General features: G+C 46.4%; 1 protein-coding gene across 3 annotated transcripts in view; it reads right to left on the bottom strand.

Moving 5' to 3' along the window:
• Window positions 1-12,063, bottom strand: part of tmem87a (transmembrane protein 87A) — a 28,356-nt gene that overhangs the window by 15,732 nt on the left and 561 nt on the right. For 2 of the 3 annotated variants that reach the window (XR_016117136.1, XM_089013287.1), the window contains exons 1-11: window positions 12,058-12,063; window positions 11,848-11,920; window positions 11,684-11,775; window positions 11,456-11,593; window positions 11,173-11,220; window positions 11,049-11,108; window positions 6,567-6,638; window positions 6,348-6,477; window positions 6,185-6,246; window positions 3,666-3,849; window positions 3,478-3,577 (exon numbers count right to left, since the gene is read on the bottom strand). The exon at window positions 12,058-12,063 is cut by the window's right edge. Coding sequence is in view for 2 of the 3 variants with exons in the window: in XM_089013287.1 (XP_088869413.1) it covers window positions 3,478-3,577; window positions 3,666-3,849; window positions 6,185-6,246; window positions 6,348-6,477; window positions 6,567-6,638; window positions 11,049-11,108; window positions 11,173-11,220; window positions 11,456-11,593; window positions 11,684-11,775; window positions 11,848-11,920; window positions 12,058-12,063 (965 nt within the window). In the remaining variant the exon portion in view is untranslated. The remainder of the gene's footprint in view (window positions 1-3,477; window positions 3,578-3,665; window positions 3,850-6,184; window positions 6,247-6,347; window positions 6,478-6,566; window positions 6,639-11,048; window positions 11,109-11,172; window positions 11,221-11,455; window positions 11,594-11,683; window positions 11,776-11,847; window positions 11,921-12,057) is intronic. The other variant, XM_089013288.1, reaches the window with a different exon arrangement.

Below are 12,063 nucleotides of genomic sequence, written 5' to 3'. Positions count from 1 at the left end.
AATTGGTTGCCAGCCAATCGCAGGGCACACAAAGACGTACAACAGTCACTCTCACACTCACACCTAGGGACAATTTGGAGTGGTCAATCTGCCTGCCATGCATGTTTTTGGAGTGTGGGAGGAAACCGGAGGACCCGGAGAAAACCCACGCGGGTCCGGGGAGAACATGCAAACTCCACACAGGGAGGCCGGACCGGGACGCGAACCGGCGACCTCTGCACTGTGAAGCCGGTGTGCTAACCACTTGGCTACCGGGCCGCCATTTTGTTAATGACGTAATAACCAAAATGTCCGAACATTTAGGAATTGCATTGGAAAAAAAATCACTGTACATACCATCCACAGAGTGCAAGATTAGTTGAAAGAACGAATGGTACGATAAAAAAAAAATCAACTCAGGAAAAACAATAGAGACAATAGGCAAACTATGGCCTCAACGTCTATTTCTGGTGAAATTATATATGAAAATAATGCCCACTAATAATGGCTTAACGCCTTTTGAGATTTTGCATGGCAGACCTTTCATCCTATCCTCCCATTATGGGAAGATGTGCCCTGGCAAAAGAATGAATCAGATCCAAGCGCTTTGTTGGCAAAATCGTGTGAATTTTTTTACAACAAAAAGAGGTCCACAGCATGTGTACTGCCGCAGTCCTCTTTGTTTCCTCCACAGGAACAGAGGCTGCTGTTCCCCGGAGACGAGGTGCTGATCAAGGTCTGCACCAAAGTGGGAGGGGCCATTCATCGTGTTGATCACAACGCCAACTGCCATCAAGATCGCCGAAAGAGCCACCTGGGTGCATCAAAGCCATTGCAAGATCCTGAGCAGGTGGAAGAGAGACGGAGCCAAACTACTCTATAGCCATGGGTTTGGTCCACATCATCTTGCTGTACGAATTCGTAGAGGGAATCCAGATGACACACGTAGAGCCTCCCATTCCATCAGCCTGCGAAATTCCACTAATACATCCAACAAATTCAGATAAGTGCCCAAGCATGGCACATCCTGTAGCCTGCTTGCCACTACAAGATGCAGGAATCGTCTCATTTCCCCTTAGCATCCTTGTGAACGAACCATGACAAAATGGAAATGACTATCCTCATGGTTCTTGGTACGCTCGTATCAAGTCAGGGAAGGCTTGGACCACTGGTTGGGACTCCGTTGTGGTCCATTCTGAGCCCAAAACAAAATGGGTTCAAAATAGCTGTGCCCAAAAGGCAAAACGTACTGTCATCAAGATAGGTCGAGGGAACTGGTTAGGAACTGGAACTGGCACAATGACAGATATCCAACTCGTTATCGTAACCCACAAGGTTGCAGGATGCATGGACTTGAGACTCTGTCCTGATTTTCGTGAAAATCACACTGGTTTTCCCGTAACTATATGCATGATGTCATCTGTGACATCACCAGTCATAACATCGCCTCTCCAGCGCAAACCACACATCAAACTGACAGCCTGGATGGAAACACCTGACAAAAAGGCCCAAAATTCAGGTGTCATGGACACATTATATCAACCGTTTGCAGGAGAAAAACATGACTGGAATCCGTTGTTATCAAACACGTGGTATCGTTATGCTACATTAATTGCTAAACAAAATAGGAAAAGTAATTGCTTTGTGTGTTCGTATATGCCTCATTTCGTGACGCAACAGCGCGGGCATTCAAAGCTATTTGGAGATAAAATGGCTCGAGCTGCGGATATGTTAATATCTTCGCATAAACCTGATCACCCAGAGAGAGTTTTGGCCCCATCTGGTGGAAGGCAGCAATTCAAACCCCACACCTGTGGCTGATCACGGCTTGATTGGCAAGCAAGGCTCTTAAGGCAGAGAGCCTCTGAGTGTGAGGCCGGGGGAGACAAGCTCTGTTGCTGTGCTCTGTGGAGAAACTGATTGCTGCGTGGAACTCATTGCCAGTTGGGACCATGCGACAGGACACTAGGATTCAGACCCTTGCTAAAGGTGGCTAGGCTACATGAGGAGGACATCAAGAGGGGTGAGGCCTAGAAACTCATGGAAAAGAACTCCGTCTTCAGTTTCACCTCAGAAGAGACTTTATTATGATTTAAGTATTGGAAGAGACGCTAGTCTTGCCTTTGTTGCTCGTGAATTCCCCCTGAAACCCTTTATTAAAACCTTTGTTTGCATTCAAACCTGTCGCTCATTGCACTCCTTGTCCTGTCCCGCTGAGAGCTAGCCTCTCATGACATTACATAATTTATATATATATATATATATATATATATATATATATATATATATATATATATATATATATATATATATATATATATATATATACACACAGCGTAAAGCTTCAGCTACTCGAAATGAAAATGAAATGTTGCGAGCGGCGGCGCCGCCCCAGCTGTCAACTCGCACGTGACAATTACGGCGTCATTAGTCACGTGAAAGCATCGACTAAATAACGCCTTTGTGTAAAGTTTACACAACACTGTAAAGCTTTTAGGCGAAGGATGGTGGCAATGTTGGAAATGAAGAATGTTACTCTCAGGGAAGTGACACACAGCGTGAGAGATGTGTCAGGCTGAGATTCACATGACAGCCGCGGTGTGCACATGTGACGTCAGTTTTTTGTTTTTTTAACTAACATCAGAAAAACGTTTTATAGCATCTAAAATACCCAAAACACGCAATATGATATTTTTATTCAAATGCAAAAAATTGAGCTGCGAATTGGGCATTTTCAGAAAGTCCCGCCCACAGTTCGTGACGTCACGCCAAGACGTCTTGCATTGCTAGTGAATCAAAACCATGGCTTCAGATTCGGAGAATATGCTTTCTTGTTCCACATCCAGTGATGAATATGATTCAAATAGTTCTGAAGAGGAAAGCATACATGTTTGCAATCGATTAAAGAATTTATTTGTGCTATTTTGAGGCAACATTGGGGGAAAATCTCTCACCCAAAAAAAGAGGCACAAAATGGCGACCTCCTGTGGCCATCTCCGTTTCCACAGGCTGATAAATTCCTTATATGGCGCTTGGACGCCCTCTTCTGGCGGCTTTTGGGTGCAACACGAGGTTCCCAGACCAAACAAGTACAGCAAAATACACTGACGTGATGGAAGGACCGCTACAATGCGTCTTTTTAACGGTAAAGGGCGGTCCTTTAGTAACGTCACGTACGGACTCGTCACCAACTCAAAAACAAGACTTCCTGAATATTCAGCAAGAGTCTTAAAACGTAAAATATAGCTATATGCGGTGGAATCTTTGTAAAATGCGCACAGTAGAAGTCATTTGAAGTCATTTTACAAATTATGGACACAACTTGTCTGGAGACGTCGGTTGTCCATTAAGTTCGTAAGCTGAGGTCTCACTGTATATGTGTGTTACAGTATATGTGTGTGCGTGTGCCCCCCCGCCTTTTTTTCAGACTTTTTGCTCATTTGTCATGCTCATCCCTGCCGTTAGCACCCGTCACCGGTGGAGACCCCCCGCACTTACTTGACGATGCCGTACCCCAGGCTGGCGATGATGACCAACACGCGGGCCAGCGTCCTCTTGACCGCTGATAGGACCTCGGCGAACACCACCGCCCCGCGCACTGGAAGGAGGGGGGGATGGTGGAGGGGTTACCGTCAGCACGCGCCAAGTAGCCGTAGCGGGGACGGCCATTTGGGGCGGGCACTGACCGGAGAAGCCGTCGTATCGGATGCTCTGAAATTCAGCATAGTAAACGGCCTTCTCCAGCATCCCCAGGAAGACCACGCCCCCGATCCAGAACTGGATCCTCAGCAGGTCCCTCCAGTAGCAGGCAGACAGCAGGAGCCACAAGAGCGCCAGCAGCACGTACACGATACACATGGCCATGTAGAACTGGGAGGGGGGGGGGGCATAGTTGAGTGAACGCCTCACACAATTCAAAATAATAATAATAATATAATATATAATAATAATATATACACATTCATTTAGAAGCGCCTTTCAAAACTCTCAAGGACACTTTACAGTCACAGGATATTTTTTCTGCGGGTGAGCAGCGGCAGCCACATCCGCCGGCGTCCACTCAAGTGGGAATAACTCAAATTGATCAAGTTAGCTATCTTGCCAATAGATAAATAATAGATAGCTAGCTAGCTAGTTAGACAGCTAATCGATAGCAAATATATAGCAAATAGCTAGCTAGCTAGGTAGCTAGCAATGGTGACCCCGTTCAACCGGGAATAACTCAAATAGATCAAGTTAGCTAGCTAGCTAATAGAAAACTAATGGATAGCTAGCTAGTTATACAGCTAATCGATAGCAAATAGATAGCTAGCTCGGTAGCCAGCAACGGAGACCCCATTCAACCGGGAATAACTCAAATAGAGCAAGTTAGCTAGCTAGCTAATAGGAAACTAATAGATAGCTAGCTAATAGATAGCAAATAGCCAGCTAGCTAGGTAGCCAGAAACGGTGACCCCGTTCAATCGGGAATTACTCAGATAGCAAATAGATAGCTAGCTAGGTAGCAGCCATTTCATTTATAAGCGCCTTTCAAAACTCTCAAGGACACTTTACAGTCACAGGATATTTTTTCTGCAGGTGAGCAGCGACAGCCACATACGCCAGCGTTCACTCAACCAGGAAGAACATAAAGTAAAAAACAAAAAAACTAAATACAGTGGTACCTCGGTTCTTGACCATAATTCGTTACAGGACCCTGTTCGAAAAGCGATTTTTTCGAACACCAAAACCCCCTCTTTGCTCCTGTCACTTGCGAGTTGACAGCGGGATGGGGCTGCCTCTCCCTGCCGTTCTCCACCCGCTGTCATTCTCTAATCACGGACACGGGGCATTTATACGGTTCGCAATCACCTCGCCAATGCCGGATGATTGACTCACCTCGCCACCGTACCTGGACTCTTCTTTCGATGCGCGAGTGTATCCGGTCCGAGGTATTTTCCCTGCGTCCCGTAAATTTATGTCATCTTCCGGGATTGCGTAATTTTGCACCCTCGTGTGCCATTTGCTTTTTGGCGTAGTAAGCGGGTCGGATCACCCCCTGCCTTCTTACTCGCTGTGTTTTCTTTTATTTGTGAATAAACATCCTGCTTGGGTAGTAAGTCTCTGCCGCCTGCTTTGGGATCCCAAACATTCCACTACGTTCCGACGAGTCAGCTGCTGTCACTCTCGCTCGGAACGTGACAGCTACGGATGACTCGGCTACAGGATGTTCTTTTCTCTTAAAATTCTATCCAATGACACTTGCTCTCACGCCCACAGTCACATCACTAGATTTCACAGCCTCCTTATTCTTTAATATCGTACTGATCGTAGATTCCGCCATGCTGTATTCCCTCGCCAGATCAGACACTCGCACACCTCCTTCATATTTTGCGATTATTTCTTTCTTAAATGCAATAGTTGTACGCACTACTTTTTTTTTGTCACTTTAAGCAGCACTTACTTTCTTTGGAGGCATGATTAGGGGCTAAAACTCTTCGTACACCTATATTAAACGCTAGATTTCGGACGTTTCGCCTCCTATCCAAGAGGCTTCGTCAGCGCTGACGAAGCCTCTTGGATAGGAGGCGAAACGTCCGAAACCTTCACTTTTGTACAGATGACGGCTGAAGAAACCTTCTCATCGATGGACCACTCCTGTACGACTGAGAGCTTACACAGACGTATTAAACGCTAGAGCAAAACGCAGCACGTCCGCTAGCGACAACAGTTGGCGCGTGTGCCGCTCAGCTCCCCACCCTCGCGTACGCCATCAATCGGTGTTCGAACGCCGAAGCAAGAATATCTCCAATATTTTGTTTGAACACCGATTTGTTCGAACAGTGAGGCGTTCAAGAACCAAGGTACCACTGTAATAAATATGACAACACAAAGACAGAGTCATTCAATCTTCAGCACTTTCTGTACCCTCTTTGTGACATGAAGCAGTTCTAGATGAAAGAGGAGAGGATCAAAGTGTCCTTTTCAGCAGTGGATTAGGGACGTCATGGTGGAATGTGCACGTCTACTACAAGTTTTCATGGGCGCCGTAACTTCCGGGTAGAGTGAACGCTGGCGCGAATGGATGCCGCTGCTCACCCGCACACAAAAAAAAACAGTTCTCATCCCGTGACTGTAAAGTGTCCTTGAGAGTTTTGAAAGGTGCTTAGAAATTAAATGTGTTATCATCATCATAATTATTATTATTATTATAAAAGGTTCTCACCAGCATGAGTGGCCATTCCGAGGCCGAGATGAAGTCGTAGGCTCCTTTCATGCTCACATCAACTGTGGAGAGAAGGACACTATCGCCATGACGACAGACTGTTGCAAAGGAACTTTACGGCACAATTTGAGGAAGGAGCTCGACGGCGAGTGGCGGTACTGACGCTGCAGGTTCCAGTGGGTCGCCTCGGGGCCCCCCTTGGTGTCTCGGACCTCTTGGATACTGACCAGGAACATGTAGGGACCGTCCGCCCAGCTCTTCGCCACCGCGTCCAAGCGAGGCGGCGCCGCTGCCTGCGGGGAGGGAAACGGCCACGCCAACACCGACGTGCGGGTGAGACGGGAACCATGGTAAAGACAAAAAGGAGATGTCCTTGCGGGACCTGTTTGGGAGGACCCTCGGCGCGTCCTTCAGGCTTCTTCTCCTTAACAGCTGCTGCTTCACCTGCAGCCGACTGGACCGCAAAGGGGGACAAAAAAGCCCATAGCGATGAGTCCGGAGTTCAAGGGCAACATTTGTTAATAATAATCCTAATACAGTAAAGTCTCGTTATATCGATATCAGATATATCGATAGTCCCGGTTATATCGATACTATTTCTATGCACGCACGGAGAAAATTACATGCAAACAGGGTAGGATATATCGATAGTCCCAGTTATATCGATATTTTTTCGGACTCCCTTGAATATCGATATAACGAGACTTTACTGTAAATGTAAATTCTAAGCGCCTTTCAAAACTGTCAAGGTCACTTTACAGTCACATAAGTTTTTCTGTGGGTGAGGAGCGGCAGCCACACACACCAGTGTTCACTCAAAGCTCAGTAATAGATTTTCAATATTTTGGATGTGGATTATTTCGCTGCTGTAAATTGTGTCATTGGGTAAGACAAATAAAGGTTTTCTTATGATGACCACGTTACTTTCGGGTTGAGAGAACGCTGGCATGTATGGCTGCTGCTGCTCACCTGCAGAAAAAATATCCTGTGACTGTAAAGTGTCCTTGAGAGTTTTGAAAGGCGCTTAGAAATCAAATGTATGATTATTATTATAGCTAAAAGATAGCTAGCTAGAGCGCTAATAATAATAATAATAATAATAATCATCATAATAAGAATACATTTCATTTCTAAGCGCCTTTAAAAACTCTCAAGAACCCCCCCCCCCCCTGTCAAGATGCGATAGAAGTGATTGTGATTGGCTAAAGGGTAGAGTCATGTGTCATGGTAAGCCAATCAGAGCTAGTGTTTTCACACACACCGGAACAGCGTGTCAATAGTCACGCTAAATTTTCATGTGCGAGTTGACAGCTCGGGCGTGGCTGCCGCTCGCGACACTTCAATTTCATTTCATTTCAACGAGTCACTGTCACCTCACTAGTGACATGATTACAACGAAAGTTCATCGCTATGTCTTGTGCTCCAAAAGTTTGCTTGTGCTCCAAAAGTTTGCTTTGCACGAGTTGATTGTTCGACGCGAGTGTGCCATTTTATTCGCCCCGCCCGCCTTCTTTTGTTGCGTTATTGCGTTACTTATTCCGCATCCGTGGAATCATCGGACCTTACAAGTCAGAAAGCAACAGGTGTCAATTAAGGGCCATCAATGACCATCACAAATGTAAATAAAGTGCCTTTATTATACAGTGCAGTGTATTTCTTTCATTACAATACAATAGCACATTTGTTATACATAGGATAAGATAGGTTGTGTGTAGTTTTAAGGCTTATTTAGTTGAAAAGTATATTTAATGGAAACCCGGGAACGGATTATTCTCATTTTAATGGTTTCCTATGGGATTTTTTTTTGTTGACACTTTTCGCCTTACACACTCTGTCTGGGAACCAATTAAGTTCGTAAATTGAGGTCTCACTGTATCTAATCTATGCTATATCTATTGTAGCCACAAGGGGGCAATGTAGTCACAAAGGGGCACAAGCCAGTGTCTTATTGTGCCGGTCCCAAGCGCGGATAAATACAGAGGGTTGTGTCAGGAAGGGCATCAGACGTAAAAAAAATTGCCAAAACAAATATGCGAATCAAACCTCTGAAACCCATACCGGATCGGTCGAGGCCCGGGCTAACAACGGCCGCCTTGGTACTGTTGACCTTCAAGGTGCCAGTGGAAAATTGACTACTGCTGGTCGAAGAAGGAGAGGAGGGAGGTGTGCCCGGAGGAAAAGAGAGAGATGGAACGCCAACAGTATAGAGCTCAGAGTAGGAACTTTGAATGTAGGAACAATGACAGGACAGCTGGTTGACATGATGCAGAGAAGGAAGGTAGACATACTGTGTGTCCAGGAGACCAGGTGGAAAGGGAGCAAGGCTAGAAGCTTAGGGTCAGGGTTAAAGTTGTTCTATCATGGTGAAGACAGAAAGAGAAATGGAGTTGGGGTTATCTTAAAAGAGGAGTTTGTTAGGAATGTCTTAGAAGTAAAAAGAGTATCAGACAGAATGATGAGTCTGAAGCTAGAAATTGAAGGTGTGATGTTCAATGTTGTTTGTGGGTATGCCCCACAAGTAGGATGTGAGCTGGCGGAGGAGAAATTTTGGTTGGACTTTGATGAAGTCATACAGAACATCCCGAGAAGTGAGAGGGTTGTAATTGGTGGAGACTTCAATGGACATGTTGGCGCAGGAAACAAAGATGATGAGGAGGTGATGGGTAGGTTTGGACTCCAGATGAGGAACGCTGAAGGACAGATGGTGGTTGACTTTGCTAAGAGAATGCAAATGGCTATTGTGAATACTTTCTTTCAGAAGAGACAGGAACATAGGGTGACCTATAAGAGTGGAGGCAGAAGTACACAGGTAGACTACATTTTGTGTCAACGGCGCCATCTAAAGGAAATCAGTGACTGCAAAGTAGTGGTTGGTGAGAGTGTAGCCAGACAGCATAGGTTGGTGTGTGTAGGATGACGCTGGCAGTGAGGAAGATGAAGAAACCAAAGGATGGAGTGAGGACAAAATGGTGGAAGTTGAAAAAGGAAGAGTGTTGCATGACATTTAGGAAGGAGGTAAGACAAGCACTGGGTGGGCAAGAGGTCAAACTACAGCGAACAGAATCAGAGACACAGGTCGGAAAGTACTTGGTGTATCGAGAGGAAGAAATGTTGATAAGGAGACTTGGTGGTGGAATGGGGAGGTGCAGGAGTGTATACAGAGAAAGAGGTTAGCAAAGAAGAAGTGGGACACTGAGAGGACGGACGAGAGTAGACCGCAGTACAAGGAGATGCGGCGCACGGTTAAAGTAAAGGTGGCAAAGGCCAAACAAGAGGCCTATGATGACTTGTATGCTCGGCTGGACAGCAAGGAAGGTGAGACTGATCTTTACAGGCTGGCGAGACAGAGAGACAAAGATGGTAAGGACCCGCAGCAGGTTCGGGTGATTAAGGATAGAGATGGCAATGTATTAGCAGGTGCCAGTAGTGTGATGGCAAGATGGAAAGAGTACTTTGAAGAATTGATGAATGAGGAAAATGAGAAGAAACAAAGAGTAGAAGACGTGACTGTTGTGGACCAAGACGTAGCAAACATTAGCAAGGATGAAGTGAGGAGGGCGCTGAAGAGGATGAAGGGGGGAAAGGCACTCGGGCCTGATGATTTACCAATCGAGGTATGGAAGTGTCTTGGAGAGGTGGCGGTGGTGTTCCTGACTGGGTTATTCAACAAGATCTTAGATGGTGAACAGATGCCTGAAGAATGGAGACAAAGTGTACTCGTGCCCATTTTTAAGAACAAAGGAGATGTGCAGAGTTTTATTAACTACACAAGAATAAAGTTGATGAGCCATACAATGAAACTCTGGGAAAGAGTAGTTGAAGCGAGACTAAGAGCAGAAGTGAACATTTGTGAGCAGCAGTATGGCTTCACGCCGAAAAAAGAGTACAACAGATGCAGTCTTTGCTTTAAGAATGCTGATAGAGAAGTACAGAGAAGGTCAGAAGGAATTGCATTGTGTCTTTGTAGATCTGGAGAAAGTGTGCGACAGGGTGACCAGAGAAGAGCTGTGGCATTGCATGAGGAAGTCTGGAGTGACAGAAAAAGTATGTCAGAGTGGTGCAAGACATGTATCATGACTGTAAGACAGTTGTGAGGTGTGCTGTCGGTGTGACGGAGGAATTCAAGGTGGAGGTGGGACTCCACCAGGGGTCAGCTCTGAGCCCCTTCTTGTTTGCTATGGTGATGTACAGGCTGACAGACGATGTTAGAAAAGAATCTCCTTGGATCATGATGTTTGCAGATGATATTGTGATCTGTAGCGAGAACAGGGAACAGGTGGCGGAGAAACTAGAGATGTGGAGAAATGCCCTGGAAAGGAGAAGAATGAAGATCAGTCGCAGAAAGACAGAATATATGTGTGTGAATGAGAGGGATCCAAGTGCAAGAGTGATGCTACATGGAGAAGAGATAAAGAAGGCGGAGGATTTTAAGTACTTGGGGTCAACTGTCCAGAGCCATGGAGTGTGGAAAAGAGGTGAAGAAGCGTGTCCAGGCAGGCTGGAGCGGCTGGAGAAAAATGTCAGGTGTGATGTGTGATCGAAGGGTTTCAGCTAGGATGAAAGGAAAAGCGTATAAAACAGTGGTGAGACCAGCCATGATGTTTGGACTGGAGACAGTGCCACTGAAGAAAAGACAGGAAGCAGAGATGGAGGTAGCAGAGCTGAAGATGTGGAGGTTTTCTTTGGGAGTGACCAGGTTGGACAGGATCAGGAATGACTACATTAGAGGGACAACTCATATTAGAGGCTTTGGAGAGAAAGTCAGAGAGGCCAGACTGAGATGGTTTCTTCCACCATCACAAAAAAACGAAAAGCCACCAAAATGGCCAATCACAAAAATGGTCGACACACACAAGCTTCTCACCTTTGGTTTGGGAACCTCCACCTCTCTGCGCCTCCTGCCGGGGGGTTTCAACGTGTCCGACTGGAAATTGAAAGCGTTTGTCAGCGTCAAAGAAAAAAAATGAGCAGCGCACTTGTTTGCTCACCTGCAATTCCATCAGGCGAGTTTTCACGTCAAAGGGGTCCAGGCCAAACTGCCGTGATATAAAGACATCACTTAGACCACACACACACAAACACACACACACAGACAGACACACGCAAACACACACAAACAGACACAGACACACACAAACACAGACAGACACACACGGACAGATACACACACAAACAGACAGAACATGCACACACACAGAACACGCACACAGACCCCCCTCACACAAACACACACACAGACAGACACCCACATACACACAGACAGACACACACTGTCAGAGCGCGTCTCACTATGTTGGGGTCGAGACGCGGCTGGCAGGAGATGAGAGGATACTGATGGAAGATATAGAAGCCACTCCCCCCTCCCGGATTCACCATAGTGGAACCAAAGTACACATCCGCTCGTCCCACCTGGACAGACAGAAAGACAGATAACCCCCCACCCATTCCCGTTTTGACTCCGGGGTCCACATCCGCATCCAACGCGAACGCGCGTCTTACATCCAGGCTGAAGACCTCATCGTAGCAGTGAGAACTTCGCAGGTACCACGAGACGTTCAAGGACACTGCGGAAGACGAGTTGCAGCCGGCCACTGGCACGCAGGTGAAAAACATCAATTCAAGCGCAACAAGTGGCGACGTTAGGGGCGAGCGCGCGCACTTACGTTTGAGGTGGATGAAGCTGTTGTTGAAGAGAGTTTTGGCGAAGACGAAAAGGCCGCGAGTCCCCAAAGTGTCCTGGAAAACACAAGGCAGACGAAGCGACACATTTCAAAGCCAAGTCGCGTTCAACACACTCGACTGCGAGAGGCGAAACGCTGCCCAAGTGAATTTATTTGAAAGCTATCCCGTCGCCGACGTCACGGCAAACTTACGCCGTC

The sequence above is a fragment of the Hippocampus bargibanti genome, linkage group LG14, assembly GCF_051943395.1.
Source record: "Hippocampus bargibanti isolate YZ-2025 linkage group LG14, ASM5194339v1, whole genome shotgun sequence".
Classification (NCBI taxonomy): domain Eukaryota; kingdom Metazoa; phylum Chordata; class Actinopteri; order Syngnathiformes; family Syngnathidae; genus Hippocampus; species Hippocampus bargibanti.
This window is presented reverse-complemented; position numbering and strand designations above follow the sequence as displayed.